At 33.4% G+C, this 23,237-nt stretch overlaps 1 protein-coding gene across 1 annotated transcript in view; it reads right to left on the bottom strand.

The window, feature by feature from the left end:
- Window positions 1-23,237, bottom strand: part of LOC114334447 (fibulin-1) — a 161,250-nt gene that overhangs the window by 27,616 nt on the left and 110,397 nt on the right. Inside the window, exons 9-13 of the mRNA XM_028284488.2 lie at window positions 22,587-22,973; window positions 21,635-22,522; window positions 16,559-16,693; window positions 8,070-8,224; window positions 7,778-7,989 (exon numbers count right to left, since the gene is read on the bottom strand). Coding sequence (XP_028140289.1) covers window positions 7,778-7,989; window positions 8,070-8,224; window positions 16,559-16,693; window positions 21,635-22,522; window positions 22,587-22,973 — 1,777 coding nt within the window. The remainder of the gene's footprint in view (window positions 1-7,777; window positions 7,990-8,069; window positions 8,225-16,558; window positions 16,694-21,634; window positions 22,523-22,586; window positions 22,974-23,237) is intronic.

Here is a 23,237-nt window from a genome sequence, read left to right as displayed (position 1 = left end):
CAAATTTTTATTCTCTACCATTTACAAGATAATAGAAAATAACAAAGTTATATCTGTAATTTGGAATATATTCAATAATTAAAATACTAACTGTTTTTTTGAAAAATGCTCAGACCCGTCGATTAGTATATCAAATTGTCCTTTTTGACATATAATAATAATGTATACAGGGTGTCCCAATTTAGAGATATGACGTCATCGTTGATTTTCTTAAATGGCAACACTGTCATTTTGATAACTATTTTGATAGGGTGTGTAAAGTTATACACAACTGCAAAATTTCAAATTTGTATTCTGTACCATTTAGATGATAATAAAAAATAACAAAGTTATGAAAAAGAAGTAATCAACTAATAATTGAATTTAATTATTTCAATAAATTAAGCAAAAACTCATAATGTTGCCCTCAATTATTGTCAAATTGTCAATGGGCAACGTTATGAGCATTTGCTTAATTGAAATAAATAAATTCAATTATTATTTGATTACTTCTTGTTCTTCATAACTTTGTTATTTTTTATTATCTTGTAAATGGTAGGGAATAAAATTTTGAAATTTTTCAGATGTGTATAACTTTACACACGCTATCAAAATAGCTATCAAAATGATAGTGTTGCCATTTAAGAAAATCAACGATGACGTCATATCTCTAAATTGGGACACCCTGTATACATTATTATTATATGTCAAAAATGACAATTTGATATACTAATCGACGGGTCTGAGCATTTTTCAAAAAAACAGTTAGTATTTTAATTATTGAATATATTCCAAATTACAGATATAACTTTGTTATTTTCTATTATCTTGTAAATGGTAGAGAATAAAAATTTGATATTTTGCAGTTATGTATAACTTTACAAACCCTATCAAATTAGCTATCAAAATGACAGTGTTGCCATTTAAGAAAATCGACGATGACGTCATATCTCTAAATTGGGACACCCTGTATACATTTTTATTGAATGTCAAAAAGGACAATTTGAAATACTAATCGACGGGTATGAGCATTTTCCAAAAAAACAATTAGTATTTGAGATATTGAATTTATTCCACTTTACAGACTCTCTCTGTATATCCGCCTTCCACGTGCCATTCCAACTTTCTCAAATCATTACAGTAGAAGCATGCCTCACACCTTCTGCAACAGTATGGGACAACGCAAACAGTAAAACCGGCAAAATTTGAAAAATGTGCCACCGATTCTAGGAACAAAATTCATCCATCCTTGAGGCAGGCCTCCGGCTCCGCGCAAAGGAATGGGAATAGCCGAACTGAACCGACCACTACAAGCACAAGTCGATTGCAGATCATAGCTTTCTATGTACACGCGGTATATACGAATGGATTATTATATTTTAGAAGTTTATGGATATGTATTTAAAACAGTGTTCATTTTAAATCATTGTTCATCATCACCTAATATATTGTTCTGAAGCTGTTTCTTGTGGCATTTATGTAATTTATTATTCTAAATGAGAAATAAAATTATAAAATTTAACTTAAAAAATGATTTTATTAACGTTTCCACTTCCACATCGGACGTTTACATACAAAAGTAGTTTTTAAGTGTTTCAAAAATGTTGTATTTGTGTTAGTGTTTTTTTTTGTAAAATATATAACTACATAATAAATTATTTTTTCTACAACCCCGTTAAAAATGCAATTCTTAGCACTCCATACGAGCGTTAAAAATGATACTTTAAGGCACTAGTGCTTTAAAATTTTTAAGGCACTGCAGTTCGTATTGATTGTATAGGCAATTTTGATGTAATGTCAAAAAAATATAAAAATGGAATATCAGTCAAGTTCGAGTAAAAGTTTTTGTAGATATTGTCCTGTAATTACGTTTGTACAAAAAATATTGTATGATATGCGTGTTAAAAAGTACATTTTTAAGGCACTCATGTGAATTGCAGAACTCGCTTCGCTCATTCTGCAAACTTTCACATGCGTGCCTTAAACGTGTACTTTTAACACATATCATAAATAACTATTTCTTTATTTATTTGTTACATTTACATAAAAAAGTAGTTTTTAAGCGTTTCAAAAATGTTGTATGTTGTGGTCGTGTTTTTTTTTTGTAAAATTTTTTTGAACATACTTATTCAAATGAGAGTGACCAAAAGATTTAAGCGAATAATATTACAACATGATTCCCACAGCCGTAGCCCATTCCCCATATCCCATATCTTCCACGATTTTTGAAAAAACGCACACTCTTTTGTTATGTAAAATTTGAAGTTGTCAATATGGAATTGGAATTTAAAATAACTCTACGCACTGAGGCTAAAAGCATTTGAGTCGATCGCATTCACTGGAAAAATTTTAAAGAACTAATCGACAGCAAATATTTCTTGAGGATTTTTTGTCCGGAATTCTTTGTGGAGATATTTTCAATAAAAAATTTTTGTAGATTATTTGTCCGGGATTTTTTCTCCGGGGATTTTTGTGGGAATTTTTTGTCCGGGGATTATTTGTCCTATACAAGGAGAAAACGGCGGGTTCTTTGGAGAAAATATTCCCATGAGATTTTTTTGCATAATCACATTCGTGAGACATTCCAGAATAAGATTCAAGAAGTCGCCCACGTGAAAAGTGGTCCAAATTTTTTTTAACAATTTTTTTTTGATCAAATTGCAAAAATCAATATTTTTGGCCGGAACATTGTTTTTAGGTTTTTTGGACCATTCCGGATAAAAAAGGTCTCTTATAATTTTTCTCTAAAATTAATCGTTTTCGAGGTAAAGGCATTTTAAAATTGAAAAAAACGAAAAATGGCTATATTCAAGGCTTAATAACTCGGTTAAAAGTTATTACTATGAAAGTCAGAAAGTAACTAAATCAAAGTTTAAAGTCCCCCTACAAGATTCTGAAGAATTTTGTCATTATTTGCTTACTAAGCTGTTATTTTTGAGTAAAAATAATGAGCGCTATGCACTATTAGGCGACCATCCATGATGAGTGCGAAAGAGATGCCATTCAGGCAGTCCAATGGCGCATCTCACTCGCACTCACATTTACAGCCGCGTCAATACGATCTTACCACTCATTATTAATAATTAAAAATAACAGCTTAGTAATAAATTAATGACACAAATTTCTTCAGGATCATGTAGGGGGGGGCTTTAAATTTGATTTAGTCACTTTCTGACTTTCATAATAATCATTTTTAACCGAGTTATTAAGCCTTAAAAATGGCTATTTTCGCTTTTTTAAAATTTTAAATTGCTTATAACTCGAACACGATCAACTTTAGAGAAAAATTATTATAAGAGACCTTTTCTGTCCGCAATGGTCCGAAAAATCTAAAAAAAAATTCTTCGGGCCAAAAATATTGATTTTTGCAATTTGATTAAAAAAAATGTTAAAAAAATTGTACCACTTTTCGCGTGGGCGACTTCTTGAACCTTATTCTGGGGTGTCTCACGAATGTGATTATGGAAAAAAATCTCATGGGAATATTTTTTCCAACGAACCCGCCGTTTTCGCCTTGTCTATCCGGAGATTTCTTGTCCAGGGATCATTTGTGAGGATTTTTTGTCCGGGATTATTGGTCCTAGATTCATCCTAGCGTTATGACGTCACAAAATCGACCTTCTGGCCATTAAAGAGAAGCTAACCATAATAATAAAATTCCTCAGGTGTAGTGTGCCTCACCACCTTATACTATCAAGAGCCGCCCCTGCTATTGACCCCCTAAAGAAAAGTAGTATCTTGCTTGGGTAGCTCGGCATGCGAGATAAAAGGCTAACCCGACTGGACTATATAATTTTGACTTTGATATTATTGCATGTAAAACGCCTTATACACTCTCGACGAAGTCGATCGAAGTTAACGACGTTCTACACCTTCGGCAAAGAATTAAGGATTTGCATGAAATTTTAGTATGTTATAGTTTACTTCAAAAAACTAAGACTTGATTTTTTAAAAATTGTTTTACCGTGCCGTTTATTTACTATTAAGGTTCAAAGTTAAGTTTTAACATGGGCTCTTATGGGAATTCTTGAAAAGTGAATAACTTTTGACGCAAATTTACGATTTTTAATTATTTGTGCTTAAATTAAAGGTTTCTTTGTAAGGAATAACATACTAAAAAATGAGAATTGTTTACCGTACCATTATTAAATAAAAGTGAAAATACTGTTTCGAAAATACTGTTTCGCTCTTAAAAGTTAATAACTTTTGACCCAAATTTACGATTCCTAATTATTTGTGCTTAAATTAAAGGTTTTTTTGTAAGGAATAACATATTAAAAAATGAGGATTGTTTACCGTACCATTATTAAATAAAAGTGAAAATACTGTTTCGAAATCATGTTTCGCTCTTAAAAAGTTAATAACTTTTGACTCAAATTTACGATTTTTAATTATTTGTGCTTAAATTAAAGGTTTTTTTTGCAAGGAATAACATATTAAAAAATGAGGATTGTTTACCGTACCATTATTAAATAAAAGTGAAAATACTGTTTCGAAAATACTGTTTCGCTTGCATATAAGTTTCCCCCCTTTCCTCTGAGAGGCATACCCCGCAACGAAGGTGTAGAACGTCGTTAAGCAAGTACGAGAGTGTAGACTTCTAGACTGCTAGAGCTACTTCTTGCAACTTTGCCTCGCTTCGTTCGACTTCCGTTCTCTGTCGGTTTCGCGCGTCCGAGTCAAAGGGATCAAAGTCGGTATCGCACCGCTTGAATGAGTTCCTCGCGAAGTAGAACGAGTGTGTAGTGAGGTACTTCGGATTTCGGTCAACTTTGGTCAAGTAACTTCGCCGACAGTGTGGTGCGCGCTTACTTTTCTTGTATTGTAAAACTATATAAATTCTTTTAACCACTTCAAGTCCTGTGTTTTGGCTATCTGTGGGCAAATTTTCAGCTAAATAGAAGAACATATATATTTGGGAATGGAAGAAAATGTAAAAAAACAGTATTTTAACGTTTTTTAAAACACTTGTTAGATATAACACCTAATAATCACATTTTTGAATCCCTTCTATTAAAACATTATTTTTAATAGAAGAACTTCGGGGTCCACCGAAACCAGTAAATTTTTATTGTGGTCTACGAGAAAAAATAGTTTGAGGACCTCTGTTCTAGACACTTTGCACTGTTGGATCCAGCAAGTGCAAATCTTGACTCATCAATAAAAAGAATATCAGCCCAGTCGCTAGTATCCTAATCTACATATCCTGGTGCAAAGCTTAAACGTGCCATACGATGTGCCCTCGTTAACAGTGGAGCACTAGCAAGCATTCTGGCTCTGATTCCAAATTCCCCTAATCTATTTCTAACCGAATTGTCACTTATTTGAACATTACGGGTTGTGTAAAGATCATTTCGCAGTTGTCTAGCTGTAACATGATGTGTACGCAGAGTCTGCAGATGTAAATAACGTTCATCTGAGGGGTTCGTGCACCTGGGAGGTCATGGAACTGGTATTCTTGCATATCCTCCACTTTCTCCCCTAATAACACCAAACATTCCATGTATGTTTCTAGAATGTACACAAAGGACATTGAAAACATTCCTGGAATGTCCTCAAAAGCACAAGAACGTCCCCTAAATGTCCCAGGAAAGTGTTGTGTCAGCATTTTAAACATTCCTTGAATGTCTTGTTGGAACATTCCATGAATGTCTACGAATGTTCTGTGGACATTCACAGTATATTTTTTAGACAGTCCCTGGATATAGTCTCTGGTGTGGCATAATACCTCCGACTTGTTTTTCATGAGTTTTGTAAGAGACTAAAAACTTTTTTTACAGTCACCTCTTGTTTTCATAAGATATTTTTTGGCATGTTTTGTAGTAAATTCAACTATCTATTTACTACAAAACATGTCAAAATTTACATGTGAAAACAGGATATGACCCTAAAAATTGTTTTTCGTCTCCTACAAAATTCATGAAAAAGCAGATAGGAGGTATTGTCACATCACCGACGATATACCAGAAGTATATGTAGCCATACCAAATAATACATCCTTGATAAATATAAACATTTTTATTGCACAAAATCTTATCATATATTTTTTTCCATAATCATCACTACGATGATGATTTATTGTATTGAATTGTACATTACAATTACAATCTGGTCATAACTGACCAATGAGCAATTTTAATTTAACCTAAATTACTCTGTTCCTTAAAATGAAGAGCTTACCCCATAGCATCTCTTATCTAATCTAACAAGATCGTCCACTATTTTAACATACACAGGCACACAAGCACTATGCTCTGCTTTTCACTATCACCTATCACTCAAACTAGTTCAAAAGGCTTTGTCCTCTTCAATCTTCCAGTTTGCCCAGTAGTATCGAGGAGCTGGATTTCCTCAATATTCTCGTACTTATGAAGTTGTTGCTCGTGACTTCCTGCCGCATCTTCTCGATGATTATATCCAGGTTCCATTTCTAGGTCCTTATGGAGATCACTGTTTGTCACATACCAAGGACTATCTACAATATTTCTCAGTATTTTGTTCTGGAATCTTTGTATAGTTTTTATATTACTTGGTCTAGTAAGTACACCCCCATAGTGGGCATCCATAAGTCCATACAGGTCTTAATATTTGTTTATAAAGTAATAACTTATTATGCATCGACAATGTGGAGTTTCTTCCAACTAGCCAATACACTTTTTACATATATCTTTTTTTGCCTTTCATAGCCACAAGGCTATACGTTCCCTTCCTGGTTTTTTTTGTAGACCACTTTCAGCTGATTCTGAAAAAATTAAAATGGATGGTAATTTTTCTATTCTTTACAATTAAACATCAAAAGAAATAGGTACTATTTACAGGTAATAATATGCATAAATAATTCGTTTCATAAAGAATAAAGAAAATTAAAAACGGATTTTATAATACTTACATAATTGTTTAAACAAAAGAGATTCGGCCAGAGCAAAACTAACATACAGAACAGCAAAAAAAAAGCCTTTATATAATTCTAATTTCCATTTTCCATCCAATCATATATTTTTAGCTAATCCGTTATCATGAAATGTGAAAATGTGATGACCACGCGGCACGCGACCCTACTTACATAGAACACGCGCGGCAAATTTTAAAATGAACGCAAATTGAATAGTAAATGGTCTCACTTAAAATATAGTACATTGGTAGTATGTTCATAGAATGTCTTGTGGTAACATTCCACCAATAATTTAATCAGATGTTCACTGAGTGTTCCTTGAATGTCGAGGACATTCAAACATTAATAGAACTTTGATAGTACATTCCTGGAATATTTTGTGTTGTTAGGGTCTATACCTTCTTAAAGCTCTTGAAACACTGGCTTGGTGGATTCCCATCAGCAAGATCGACTATCTCCAATTAAACATACAATTTGGGCTGCTTGTTCTGACGTTATATTACTCAGTTTTAGTAAGAGCGCACCTGCTCATTAAAAACTCAAGCAGACATAGTGCACAGATCAAATTCTCGAACACAAATGTCCAAAAAAAAATATGTTCCTTTAAGAATGTTTTGTTTAACCGTTTGTTTTTTCGGCAAAAACACGCTTTAACTGGAAATGTTATGGGTTTGTAGACGCCTAAAGGAGACGATAGACGAGCATTATAACATTCTGCTAAAAATTAAAAATTATGTTTAAACTTTTTTTCCGTTTCAAAAATTATGCGATACTTTTTGTAATCAGTGTATTTATTTTTTCTTTTATTGTTGTCCCTCTGAACACTTTCAAGGATTTAAGGACTTTGTATTTGATTTTCAATAAATCTATTAAAATATTTAAATTTTTTTTTTAATTTTTATTTACCTGTTATCTCTATTCAGAGTAAATCCTTGGTTGCAGCTACATCTATAGGATCCCCAAATATTTACACAGTTATGTTCACACAATCCTGGATTTTGATCACATTCATTTACATCTTCACATTCGCTTGGAGACTTGCGTTGGAAGCCCTCTTTGCAGTCACACCTGAATGATCCCTTTAAGTTTATGCATGTAGAAGATGAAACTCGACAAGGCTAAAGTTTAAAGAAATATTATTTATTTGTGTTTTTAAACTATGTATATAAATCAAAGTTGAAAAATTAATACAACTTACTCTAAACATTTTACATTCGTCAAGATCTTCACATTGATTTGTAATTTTGTCCAGGTGGTGACCTGGCGGACATTCACAGGTGTAATACCCGACGTAGTTTTTACAGATTTGTGTTGATAAACATTTGTGAATACCTCTGGCACATTCATTAACATCTGCAATATATCATATTAATAAAATATGCTAAAGTCTATTTGTTTGCAATTGGCAGCTCATTACAAATCTTCAAATAGAGGTCGAGGGGTACCGTCAAGGCCATAAAGCATTGTCATACGGATGTATGAGTGGGCTCGCGATTATCCGAGCTAATTGGGACCGCGCATACCTCGGATACCGAAAAATTCGGATAACGCGGAGATCGGGTTATTGCTTAAAATAAACGAAAAATTCAAAAGTCATGACGTATGTAATTAGTTTATTATGTACAATTAAAGTAAACCTGTATACAGAGTACATATTTAAAATATATAGACAAAAACATTTACGTACTGGATCATCTTCATGTTTTAAAAAAGTCTTTGATAGATTTCTGCGCCAACTTCTGGCCGCTTTTTGATGCTGCGATGTTGCGCCAACGCTGAAGATGAAGGAAATCGGTAGGGGTTGACTCTTGCTGTTGGCTTGCTGAGGCGAGGGCAGCTCCAATCACCTTCGGAGTGAGATATTTTCTCGATTTTCTCATCTGTGTCATCTTCAGTGACATTGTGTGGGTTGATAAACATGTCGGCGATTGTATCATCAGTCAGTTTTATTTGCTGATCTTGCATGATATATTCGTTGACGTCTTCATCATTTATCGGCAGTTCCGTTGGTAACTGATTGGCGAGGTTTACTATTTCAGCAATCCAGTTATTGTTATATTTTCCATCACTTTTCGCTTCAATTTGAAAAAGCCTTCGCCATGACGTTTGCAAAGTTGTTACTCTCACATCATCTCACGCTGAAGATATCCAGTCAGACAGATCTTAACGGTGATCTTTTTAAGGGCTGCTGTCACAGTCCTTTCCTAATCCAACCAGGACAACAACATTTGGAGAAGCCTTCGATGATAGTTCCGTTGCATAGGCTCTAAAACTTCTTGGTTCAAAGATTGAATGAGAGATGTGATGTTTGGTGGCAAGAAACCTTGCATCTGGATGAGATGGCGGCAAGAAACCTTTGTCCAAAATAATAATAGCTTTTCTTTGTAGGTTTTTCTTTTTTAAGAAGGCCTCAACAACGCAAACGAACTCAAACTCATCTTTAAAATCATCTTTAAAACCCATCTTTAAAAATTTCGAAATCCATCCGCGCACTACGTTGATTCCTGTACATGGTGAGTAGGCAGTTTACTCGAATATTTTTAAAATACTGTGATCACTCAAACTGACGGGAGGGGGAGTGAGTGGGGAGGTAGCCAGTAGAAGCATAGTGGCTAGAGAACAATAAAACTCGCTACTGAATCATCTCTTCAACGTACCAACAGTCAGCGCACAAGCTTTCACTTGATCTCGCTCTCCTAACTAATTTATTACATAATTATTTGTTCTTTTCAATCACTACCTCGGTTAAGCCAGAGGCTCGGTTAGTCGGGACCTAATAATAATAAGAAAATAGAAAGCACTAATTTTGTAAGAGTTATATCTTAGGCAGATTATTATCAGTACTTTCTTTTCGCTCTTTAATGTTTGCACGAAGCAACTTTTCTTTTTTCATCATCATCATCATTAATCATACGTGTCTTGATAATCCGTTGTGGATCTTGGCCTGCTCGCAAAGAAGTCGCCACTCCTGTCGATTCCTGGCAACTTCCTTCCATCTTCTGACCCCTTCTGCCCTTCCATCTTCTGATTAATTTTTATTTTTAAATTACGACTTTTTGGCATACATATCATACTAGTGACGCAACCCATCTGGGCGTGATGACGTTATCGATGATTTTTCTAGATGAGAATAGGGATCACGTGATAGCTCATTTGAAAGGTAATTCAATTCTCTATTCAGTAGTATAAACATTAACATAATTATTTATACAGGGTTTCCAAATTTTTTTTTTGAATTAAATTTATTGACATAAAAAGAAGAATGTATGTAATTTATTTAATTCAAAATACATTTTACTGCTCTCAGAAAACAGAAAAAAATGTTTATTTGAAAAATAATCATCGCTTTTCGCTTAAATTAAATGTTCAAACTGCCAAGAGGCAGGTGGATGGCTGCATTAATATTGAATTTAAGCAAAAGACAATATTTATTTGTTAAATAAACATTTTTTCTGTTTTCTGAGAGCAGTAAAATGTATTTTGAGTGAAATAAATTACATACATTCTTCTTTAATTCAAAAAAATTTAATTCAAAAAATTTTTCTTGGACACCCTGTATAAATAATTATGTTAATGTCTATACTACTGAATTACCTTTAAAACTACCATTTAAAAATATCATCGATGACGTCATCACGCCCAGATGGGTGACTTTACTAGTATGATATATATGCCAAAAAGTCGTAATTTAAAAATAAAAATTGACCTGTTTCGGGATTTTTTCCCAAAATCATCCATTCTCGAGAAAATGAATTTATTCCAACCTTTACGTGCTCACTGTATAATGCAGTTCTTTTAACATTGTCATAGGCTGCTTTGAAATCGACGAAGAGATGGTAGGTATGTATGATATATTCTAGTGACTTTTCTAGAATCTGTCTACGTGCTTAAATTTGATGTATAGCTGACTTTCCAGCAGTAAATCCGCATTGATATTGACCAACAATATCCTTTGTAAAATGTTTAAGTCTTTCAAACAATACATTGCCGAAGATTTTATACGCAGATGCTTTTGCAAATTTTGCATATTTTTAAAGAAACGTGCATACTATGTGTCCATTTTTGTCCAAACGAAAAAGTTCGAAAATTTTTTAATTCGACACAAAATGCTGTCATATCTTCTCTCTCTCTCTCTCTCTCTCTCTCTCTCTCTCTCTCTCTCTCTCTTTCTCTCTCTCTCTCTCTCTCTCTCTCTTTCTTTCTCTCTTTCTCTCTCTCTCTCTCCCTCTCTCTCTCTCTCCCTCTCTCTCAACATCGTTTTACGATTCTCTAACGGAAATTCAATCAAATATGATTTAATTTAGATCCCCTAAATCAGTAAAATTAGTCACCTTTAGTCGGTCAATACGAATGTTTAGTTATTGTGAAAAAGTACTTCTGTTAGTGAATAGTGCAATATGCCGAAAGATTCTTGCCTGGTTTATTCCCGGATCAGAACATATCCCTAGCTTATTTACACCAATGGAAAATTATTCTGCAAAGCATGTAGTAAACTGGTGGGTTTAAGATTGCTTTCTTCCTCTTTTTTCGTTAATAAATGATTTCTGGCTGCTTCCTCAACATTTTAAGTTTAAATAGTTTGCAAAAGTATGTGTTATTGTCATAGATACCATCTCAGTGAAAATTTTCGGTACACAACACGTCGGGACAGACCTACATAATTCAAACTACAAGAAGATGAGCGAATCGAAAGTTGATCAGTTACCTATTGGCAGTAGACCGTTAGTGACTTCATCCAATGAACAATATAAGTTTAATTCGGATTTATGCGAGGCGATGATTTGTGCAAATATGCATTTAAAAAAAAACTGGAAAATCCTATATTTAAAAATTTTTTGGAAATATATTCCAAGAAAAGTGTACATTGAGAAAAAATTACGTACCTCAGATTTACAAAAATACCACAAAAAAATCAAGAAGATAGTGGAAAATCGATACATTTATTTTATTGTAGATAAATATGTGGTTCCTCAAAATGTGCATTTTTTGAAATTATTGTGCATATCTTAAGCATATTTCGTAATTTTTTACTGCATATGTATGCGCATATTTCACCAAAATTGCTCGCATATAAATCCGATCCCTATTGATCACCTTTTTATGCAACGGGCATATTATTCCCTTTAGCGACTCTTCTGGTACAAATTCATTCTGCCATAAGTACCTACTATTAGTGTATGGATTGCTGCAAAAGTTGATCACCACCTTTTTTATACATTTCCAACAGATTTCATCGATTCCTGGTGCTTTACTGTCTTTGAGTTGTAGGATGGTATTTGAGACTTCTTCTCTTGTTGGGTCTTCACTGTCTAGTTGATGATGTAGATTTTGTTGATTTTCTATATTGTAACCTCCTTCTATAGTGCTCAGGTATAGTGTAGGAAATTTTGTGACCATCTGTTAACAATTGAGATTTTGTCATGTAGAATTTCACCGTTAGTGTCTTTACAAATTTTTAATCGTGGTTTAAATTCTCGACGGTTTTTAAACGAGTATTTTCCCGTTTCATTTTTATCAAATAAACTTTGTATCTCATTGAGAGTGTTCTGTTCGTATTCCCTGTTCTTACGTCGATGGATACGTTTTTTCTCTCTTCTAAGACGTCTATACTCTTCTTTTTTTCTACGTGTAAAACCTACGTCGATGGTTTTTTGATAAACTACGTTCTTTCTATTTGTGGCCATTTCGCACTCATGATCAAACCAATGATTTCGTTTTTCTGACCTGGTTTTGCCCAATATTTCAACCGATTTCTGTAACACAATATCTCGTATATTTGCCCATAGTTGGTTAAAGTGTCCTTCTTTTAAGTTTTTTATCCTTATTTGATCTTCTGTTTGCTGTCTGTATACATTTGCTATGTCGGGATCTTTTAGTTTATTATTGTCGATTATTTGTCCTTTTCCCGATCTCCTTTGTTAAATTGGATATTCTCTTTTTAACTCGTGCTTTACGCAAATAGTGATCACTATCTATGTTTGCTCTAAAAGACCTAACATCTAATAAGTTAGAGCAGTGTCTTGCATCGATGATTATAATATGACCTATTTGGTTAATCGTTTTATTATCAGGAGATTTCCAAGTTCCCTTATGTATATCTTTATGGGGAAATCGTGTCCTAGCTATTACCATATTCTTAGACATCGAAAAGTTTATGATTCTGAAACTGTTATCATTAGAGTCTACGTGTAGGCTCTCTTTTCCGATAGTGGGCGAAAATATATTCTCTCTTCCGACTTTGACATTAAAGTCTCCTGCTATTATTTTGATGCAATTTTTTGGGCACTCATCGTACTCTCGATCTAGTGCCTCATAGAACATGTCTTTTTCATCATCCTCTTTTTCTTCCATTGGTTACTTCTCTCTTTTAATAGTAGTAATATTTTTGAATTTATAAGGTGTATCTATACTGTTAAATTCACAGAATACTTTGTTTCATTAGGGTATAATACTTTATTAATGACTTTGACGAATTTAACAAATCATCTTTGGGTACCTGCCGGCCGAGATGTCGTTTTCTGCATTGCTATGTCTGGTCAATACTTTTGTATGTAACGGAAGCCTGGACGTTCAACATAACGCCAGTGGCGACGCCTGACTTTTTCTAAAGTGTTACCAAAACCAGATGTAAAAAAATATTTTTTGAAAAAAAATATTTTGAACCTTTCAAATATAAGTTTTTGTATTCAATCATGTGGGATAAAATTAAACAAATCACTATTCCCCGAATTATATGTATGTATTTATGTATATGTAATAGGTATAACAATAAATAATAAACAAACTAAAGATATTATTCTACCATAAAATTAACATAAAAAATGAACAAGTAGGAAAAAGAACATATTTTGAAAACTATTGTTTATATTTTAAGTCTGCCATTTTCAATAATTCTTTCATTGTTCCATTTCTATAAAATTATATATAAAAAAATATATAAATATACAAGGAAATATACAATAAAAATATACAAGGAGAATGACTTTTCAAGTAGTTGATCAATTACGCAATTGTGAACAGCCGTAGCGCCGCGGCATGACAACTGGTCTCATAAGCCAGAGTGCCTGGGTTCGAGCCCCAGCACAGACAATCCATTTTTCATTTCTAAAAATGATACGAGCTGTTCACCGTGCCTCGTAAGGTACGTTAAGCCGTCGGTCCCCCTGGGCTACTGTAACATCGACACTAGTTACTTGAAACAGGGTTAAAGATGTAAATGGCGCCGGAACCTGTCCGAAAGGATCTCCCCGGCAAAATGGCATACAAAATTATTATTATTATTATTAATTACGCAATGCGCAGCAACACTCTTCCATGTTTAAATGCACGCACACTGTAATCTGTAATAGGTACTAAACCAACGTTACCAATCCAAAAAATGGTTACAATACTGATATACACAGCGTGCCCACGCGCAGTTTCTAGAGCCGTCGCTCCTTAAAAATTTTCAGAAACGAGCTAGCCCCGAGCGATAGCGAGGTTCATCCTGCGTTACCAGAGCCAAATTGGTAACAACGTATAATAACGTTCAACGGATTCACATAATCCCGCTAATATTTTCGTGCGTCTAGCTGGCTATTACACCTCTATTACAATCAGCGAGCAATAGTAAGAATTGAAAAAGAAACATCTGAAGCAATGGAAATAAAGGGAGGAGTCCGGCAAGGCAGCATACTATCACCTCTATTATTTAACCCTTATTCTGAAGAGGTAATGCGAGAAACTCTGGAAGATGAAACAGTCGGCATAAGATTAAATGGAGTCTTAGTTAACAACATCAGATATGCAGATATCTGATGGCCGATAGTTTACAATACCTGCAAAGACTCATGAGTAAAATAGTAAGGAGTAGTATCGAGTACGGACTCTCTCTCAATATCAAAAAGACGAAGTTTATGAAAATTAGTAAAAACAACCATAATACTAACGAAATATTGATAGTACATGGCCAGCAGATCGAAACAGTAAAAAGGTACACTTACCTAATAACACATAACAGAAAATAATGACTACACTGCAGAAATCAAAGTTAGAATTGAAAAAGTAGGTTCTAATTTTATGAAAATTAAAAAGGTCCTATGTAGCAAAGATTTAACATTAGCTCTTAAAGTACGCCTAACAAAATGTTACGTATACAGTGTACTATACTATGGAGCGAAATCATGGACGTTAAATGTAGAGACAATGAGACGACTTAACGCCTTTGAAATGTGGACCTATAGAAGAATTATGAGGGTTTCCTGGGTAGATAGAGTTACGAACAACGAAGTACTAAGAAGAATAGGTAAAGAGAAGGAAGTTGAACTTACAATTAAAGAAAAGAAAACTACAGTATCTCGGACATGTGATGCGGGGCGAGAAGTATGGCATCCAGCGACTCATAATGCAAGGAAATATAGATGGCAGAAGAAGCATCGGAAGAAGACGAATTTCATGGCTGAAGAACTTGCGAGAATGGTTTAGATGCAGCTCAGAACAACTATTTAGAGCTACTGCCTCAAAAATTAAAATAGCTATGATGATTGCCAACCTCCGTAGCGGAGATGGCACCTGAAGAAGAAGAAGAACAAATATTTCTGTTGGTAAAAAATATAAATGGAATTATTTTATAGTAGTCATAAAATATTTATTTGCAAGATTTTTAACTGTTACCGATGGTAACAGTGGTTACATGGACGGTTCGCCAGTGCATAACGCTGATGAATAAGTTAGAAAGCCTTTGAACTCTGGCTTTATAGAAGAATCTTGAAAATTCCTTGGACAACCGACGCCACCAACGAAAATGTTTTGAGGAGAATAGGTACAGATAGAGAGCTGCTAAAGATCATCAAAGTTAGAAAAGTTAGCTACCTGGGACACATACTGAGAAACGAAAAGTACCGCCTCGTGCAACTGATCATCCAGGGGATGAGGAAAATGGCGTCTTGATGGGCGCCAGATTTCATGGCTTAAAAATATCGGAGACTCGACTGGCCTTGATTCAGTATCTTTGTTTAGAGCCGAATTGAACAAAGACAGATTTGTCACTGTAGTCGCTAACATCCACTAAAGGAGACACCACCTCAAGAAGAAGAATGAGCTGTTAGTTGCAAACAAATAAAGTATAAATATGCAGGGTGTCCCCGAAAATAGTGCGTTCCTGTAAGGTATGGATATAATACACAATGTAGAACAAAAAAGTCCTATAACATTTTTTTCTAAAGTTAACTGTTTCCAAAAAAAATTACATTGTTCGCCATATAAGCGAACTTTTATTTTCATAAAATTAACTAATTTGGCATCACTGTACAAGAACTGTTTGTGATTTAGTTTATTGACACCACAAATGTAGGTCAGACAGGTACACCTGCAAAATAATTGTACCACCCCATGTTTGAAAATCCAACAAAACAAGAATTTGTTTGTTTGTTTATGATGAAGACAGGATTTAATGTAAATACTTATGGCTAAAATGCTGCAACTATTTTTGAATTGTGATTGTCTATGTTTAGATTTTTGTATACATAGTTGTCAGATTTCAATTTTCATACCAAAATGTATTTTGGTTTTTTAGCCAAACGGTTGCATTTAGAAAAAAATGTTATAAGACTTTTTTGCTCTACGTGGTGCATTATACCCATACCTTTAAGGAACGCACTATTTTCGGTGACACCCTATATATGAAATTGGTACTGCTCAAATAATTACCTATGCATTCGTCTCCAGATTCATTTAGCTCGTAACCAAGTTTGCATTGCATTGGAGGAATACAATCATATCGACCTTTGTAATTTATACATTTTTCAAACCTTCCACATGGGTTACTTTCACATTCGTCAATATCTGAAAATGTTTTACAGACAAAATAATTTCAATATCATACCATAGCGTTTATAGTCCAGGGAAATAAGGATTTTCTCAGGACACTGAAATGTCTAAATAGCTGATGATGTTTTAGTTATTGTAGACCTACAGAAAGAAAACCTATCTGTTTCCTGTCTAGAAATCGGAGCCGTTTTTAATTATTAACAATTTAGTGCAAAAAACGCGACTTTTTCGATTTGGAATCGCTGAATTTGGAATTGTTCTTGATCGTCTTCCTAAGTGAGGAGTGACACCTAAGTGTTCGCAACATCTGACATTAAATACTTGACGTCACTTTAATGTCAGATGTTGCGAACACTTAGGTGTCACTCCTCACTTAGGAAGACGATCAAGAACAATTCCAAATTCAGCGATATTCCAACATATGACTGATTCTGACCACCCTATTAATCGTAAGGACTTCTCAATCATTGGTCATGCAAGTTCTCCAACGGAACTCAGCATCAAGGAGGCATTTACCATATTTCTTTTGAAGCCACCCTTAAACACGCAACAAGACATGGCGTGTTTGAAATTATTGACTTAACCCAATGATTGTCAATGTAATTTTTACGTATTCATTAATTATTGTTTGTTCCTTTAAAATTATTTTAAAGTATCCGCTCAAGAAACTTATTCTTCTGACGATGATTAAAGTAATAATTGAAACGTCACCATGAATTTTAATTTAGTTATGGGTTTTATCTTTAAGTTAATTATTTTTATCAAGTTTAATGGTGTGTCTTTATCTACATACAATACTCGATTAAAAAGCTAAATAGTTGACATACAATCTTTCTTTTTTTATCTTTCTTTCTTTTCTTCTAATTTGTTTGAACAATTCTTAAAAAAATAATTTTCTTCCAAAAATCTATTTTTTTTTAATCATATTGTCATTAATAGTCATAGAAAAAGTTAAAGTACACTTTAATAAATAAATTATGTTTAATAAATAATTATTTATTGAAGATAATTTATTTATTAAAGTATACCTTAACTTTTCTGTGATTAATAATGATAGTATATACGATTAAAAATATATTTTTGGGACAAAAATTATCTTTTCATAAATTGTTTAAACAAATTAGACTGTTTATTAATTAATAAATGTCTAGACAAATTGGATATTTATAATGTACACAAAATATACACATAAAATGAAAAAAGAAAGATCAAAATCCATTGAGTAGAATCCGAGATATAGAAAATGATGTTAGTTTTAAGTTGCTTTTTTAGTTCTTGAACTCGTGCATTTGTCGGCTCCCAGCTCCTCCTTCACTTACCACGACTAGTCACCATTTTTCAACTACATTTTTAAAAATTCGTGGAAAATACCAGATTTTCAAATATGTAAGTATGTAAAATGACTTTTTCTACGGACAATATTTTAAAGCACTTCTAAATGTTTATAAAATACAAAATTTCAAAAATTTGGCATTAGGATATACCCAATTTGGGTGAAACACTGAAGTTCTAAGTTAGTTTTAGTAAAATTTATTAACAAATAATGATTTTCACTTATGTTGCAGTTTGCGAAGCAACAAATTGACTTTTTAACTTTTAAAAATCGGCATTTGAAGATTTTTCTGTGTTGTAAAAAATTAAATTTTGTAATTTCATGTCAACTATTTAGCTCTTTAATGGAGTGCAAAAAATCGAAAAAATCGCGTTTTTTTTGCACTAAATTGTTAATAATTAAAAACGGTAGGTTTTCATCCTATAGGTCTACAATAACTAAAAAAGTAGTCAGCTACCTGGATATTCCAGCGTCCCGAACATTAGTCCAGGCGCATCATGAGGCGCATCTGTTTTGAGATGGACGTTGAGAGGTGACTCATATTTTTTTAAAAATTGCTTGGAATTGACTCATATAATAATAATTGAGTTATCCTCCCAATCAAAAAGGTCCAGAACATTGTTTAAATAATCAAAATGTCAAAAAAGTAAGGAAAAGAATTCGATTTTTTTCTTCGTTTTTTAAATATAGCTGTAAAAGTATTGACTTCCGTGAAAAGTTTCACTGACCTAAAAGTTGCATAATTTAATTTCCTACAATACAGGATTGGTTAAAATTCTTAAAAATTGTCACTCTTGTTGCAAGATAGCGATAATAATTGGGAAAAAAACATAAAAAAACAATTGATGGATTCGACCGTTACTTGATGGAAGTTCATTTTATCTAACAATAAAACACTGAAAACGTTTGTTTTCTATACTTTCACAAAATTTATTACAACTATGTGACTACAGCAGTTTCGGCAGAGTGCCTTTCTCAAGTGATTTAGATTACTATGGGTTTGTCTTTTTAAAGTCTTTAACTAAAGAGGTTGAGGAGTGGGGAGCTGTTTGTCTCGAGTTGGTCATTCTGAATTATATCTATATTTTTCAATTTATTAATTTCCATAGATTCTAATAAAGATAGCTTAAGGCCTTTATTTTGAATATGCAGAATTTGAAACTGTTCATTAAAAGAATGATTATGATCTAGAAGGTGAAGTGCGTATGTAGAAGTGTCTGTTTTTCTATTGTTGAAAGCCCTTTTGTGTTCTGCTATCCGTTTGTCAAAGGTTCTGCCAGTTTTACCGATGTAGACCGATTAAGAACAATAAGAGCCGAAAGAGAAAACTACTACAGAGTGGTGTTTACAAACTAACTTGTGGTGACTGTCCGAAAACTTACATCGGTCAAACTGGCAGAACCTTTGACAAACGGATAGCAGAACACAAAAGGGCTTTCAACAATAGAAAAACAGACACTTCTACATACGAACTTCACCTTCTAGATCATAATCGTTCTTTTAATGAACAGTTTCAAATTCTGCATATTCAAAATAAAGGCCTTAAGCTATAATTCTGAATGACCAACTCGAGACAAACAGCTCCCCACTCTTCAACCTCTTCAGTTAAAGACTTAAAAAGACAAACCCATAGTAATCTAAATCACTTGAGAAAGGCACTCTGCCGAAACAGCTGTAGTCACATAGTTGTAATAAATTTTGTGGAAGTATAGAAAACAAACGTTTTCAGTGTTATATTGTTAGATAAAAAAACAAGTATTCGCATTTTACGTTTTTCAACCATTTGTGCTACACTTAGAAACTTCTTATTTTACCCAGAAAAACTTTAGTTGTGTGTCCCAGTTAATGTTCCTGTTGTCATAATTATTGATTTTTATTTCGGAAATTCGATTAGGGTAGTTAGGATTATTTAGGTTAGTTAGGGCTATAAAAAGTAACTTGTGACTGGCTGAATCACTAATGTGTATGCCAAAAAAAAAAACATTTATTCTAAACTTGGGACCTTTATTATTTTATGCAGAAAAACTTTGTGATATAATAAAACAATCCTGTAAATTTCATTAAGATCGGTTTAATATATTTTGCAAAATAAATTTTGCAATCCAGCTTTCGCGAAAAAAATTCATTTTTTCAAAATCGTGGAGGACTGAAGATAAAGCAGATAGCAAGTTGAATTTTTTTTTTTTGAATATAGAAGAATACTGTACCTTTCATTTGCAATTTTCCGAATGTCATTCTCTAGGGGTGAGCAAGTCTCTCAGGCTGGGTTAAATCACTATGCTTGCTTGCTTGCATTTGCAATTTGCAAAATTAAAATCGGTTAACTATTACGGCGTCAGGAATTTTTTTAAATAAACATTAATTTTTAGTGCTACGCGCAGGACAGCGGTATTCGATTCACACAAGTTGATTTCCACCAAAATTTCTTCCAATCTATATCTAATATATTATTTTCTTACTATATATTTTGCTGTATTTTAATATTTTAATTCCACAAAAATCCAACTAATTTGATTATTGTCTGTGAAATATTGTTTAAACAATTGCATATGTTTAAAAATAATAAACTTTTATTCTCTAAGTTAAAGTACATATGTGAACAATGACAGTTTTTTCTAAAAAAAGTTTTGTTTCAAAGGACAGAGTATGTGTTTTTATTTTGCAATAAACAAATTTATTTATTTATATTGAAATAAACTAAAAATTTTAATTTATCAATTATTATTAAAGGTCATTGGTATGCCCAATCAGAGCAAACGTATCCGCTGTCCTGCGCGTAGCATCAAAATTAATGTTTATTTAAAAAAATTCCTGACGCCGTGGTAGTTAACCGATTTTAATTTTGCAAATTGCAAATGAAAGGTACAGTATTCTTCCATATCTAAAAAAATTAAAATTTAAGTTGCTGTCTGCTTTATTTTCAGCCCGGCAACATTTTGAAAAAATAAATTTTTTTTACAAAAGCTGGATTGCAAAATTTTTTTTGCAAAATCTATTAAACTGATCTTAATGAAATTTACAATATTGCTTCATTATATTCTATAGTTTTTCTGCGTAAAATATGAAGGTCCTAAGTATAGCATAAATGGTTAAAAAACTTTAAATGCGAATACTTGTTTTTTTATGGTTTTTTTCGCAAATATTGCTCTTTTGCAACAAGTGTGACAGTGTTTAAAATTTTTAGCTGATTCTATATTATAGAAAATTTAATTACCCAACTTTTATGTTAGGTAGTGCAACTTTTCTCGGAAATGAATACTTTTAAAGTTATGATCAAAAAACGAAGAAAAATATGGAGTTTTTCCTTCATTTTTTGACATTTTGATTATTTAAACAATGTTCCGGACCTTTTTGAGTAGGAGAATAACTCAAATATTATTATATGAGTTATTTTCAAGTAATTTCTGCAAAAAAATATGAGTCACCTCTCAATATCCAAATGTACTAATATTTTTACAGATGCGCCCTGGTCTACAAGGTCTATTTCTTGCTTATTTCCCCGGGGTATTATTATGCTAGGAACATTTTTGGTATTATAATTAACGTGAGACATAAGTGCCATTATATCGTCTACTAACAGCCTCTAAGTAAATTGAAATATTTCAGTTTTAAGATAAGATTACCTTCACATTGGCCTCTATAATTCATTCTGTATCCTGGCAAGCATTTCTTAAATTGTCCACTTAGTACAGCATAGTAAGGATTTTCAGGAGTAGGCCAGTTGGGGTATCCATAAGTGACAGTAGTAGTGGTTGTACTAGGAGTACTTCTAGGACTAGTGAGTCTGGGAGAATAATAAGGCAAAGTACCATCATCTTCGGTATTCGCGGTGTATATTCTTGGAGTAGGATATGTAGATGGATATGTAGATCTAGGAGTCGTAACTGTAGAAGTACTATGGGTAGTAAACCTACCAATAGGCAATATAGTTCCAGAATATTGTGTATTATTGGATTGGGGTCTATCCAAAGGAGCTATGCTAACGGGAACCATTCGTGGATCTTGAGAATCCAAAGGTGAGGGTTTCGACTGTTCAGTAGGACTTGCACTAGGCGTAGTTTGTACTGTATAGTATTTTGATGAGATGAACGGTCGTTCGTAAATAGGATTCTTATTGTCAGGAGTATGTGCAGCGGCAGTATTTTCCCGATAATTTAAAGTGGTTTTTGGATTTTGTACCGTTGTTGGATTGGTGTTAGGTGGAGTATTGGGTTGATAAGGAGCCAATGGTCTCATTTTATCTAAGGGAGAGGGGTGCTGGTAGAATGGCCTTGTGGGTTCACATCTATAAGATCCAAAAGTATTTCGACATCTGAAATTTGGTCCTAATTCCCTGCAATTGTGGGTACCTAGTTTACACTCATCGTCATCTTCGCAAAGACCATTGGCAGAATTCAAGGTGTATCCAGTTCCACATCCAAATATACGCGAACAGTGGAAAGATCCAATCGTATTATCACATCTTTCTGCTACTGCACAATTGTGTAGTCCCACCTGACATTCATTAATATCTGAAAAATATATTTTGAATTAACCTCCAAGATAAAAAATCTTAAAAAATTAATTGAAACCTACCTGCACATAGGTGTGTGTCTTGAACATAACTATATCCTGTAGGGCATGTAACTCTTTGAGTTGTGGTAGTAGGCTGTGTAGTGGTAGTTGTTGTTGATCGCGTTGTTGGAACAACTTTAGAAGTAGGAATTGAGCCCGAATTGTCTTGCGGAACGCATGTGTGACCTCCAGGTTCATTGACACATTTCTCATTATGAGCACACAAATTTTCTTCTTCTTCGCACTCATTTATATCTTGACATTGTTGAATCGCAGTATTCATTTTAAAGCCAGGAGGACAAGTATTTCTAGAAGCTTTATCTACACATGTGTAATTTCCTTTTGTATTGAGACAAAACTGAGATTCTTTGTTACAGTCGTTTGCGCCCGTTAGACATTCGTCAATATCTATGGAACAAAATAAAAAATGTGGAAATTAATAACGCATACTTAAATGGGTGTATAGTAGGCACGTAATTTCGTTAGAAAATTTACGCTAACAAAAGCGGATAAGATACTAACAAATTGGCAAAAATGTTAGAATGACTAGGGTGATATTTTACCCTAGTATTTTAATACGAAAACTGTTGTCTTCGTTGGGGCCAGAGTTTAATAAAAAAGACAAGGTACGTTATAAAGGTCATGACCAAGTGGCACAGATTACCGAGTCTT

The sequence above is a fragment of the Diabrotica virgifera genome, chromosome 10, assembly GCF_917563875.1.
Source record: "Diabrotica virgifera virgifera chromosome 10, PGI_DIABVI_V3a".
Lineage (NCBI taxonomy): Eukaryota > Metazoa > Arthropoda > Insecta > Coleoptera > Chrysomelidae > Diabrotica > Diabrotica virgifera.
The sequence above is the reverse complement of the archived record's forward strand: the minus strand, read 5'-3'. Positions and strand labels throughout refer to the sequence as shown.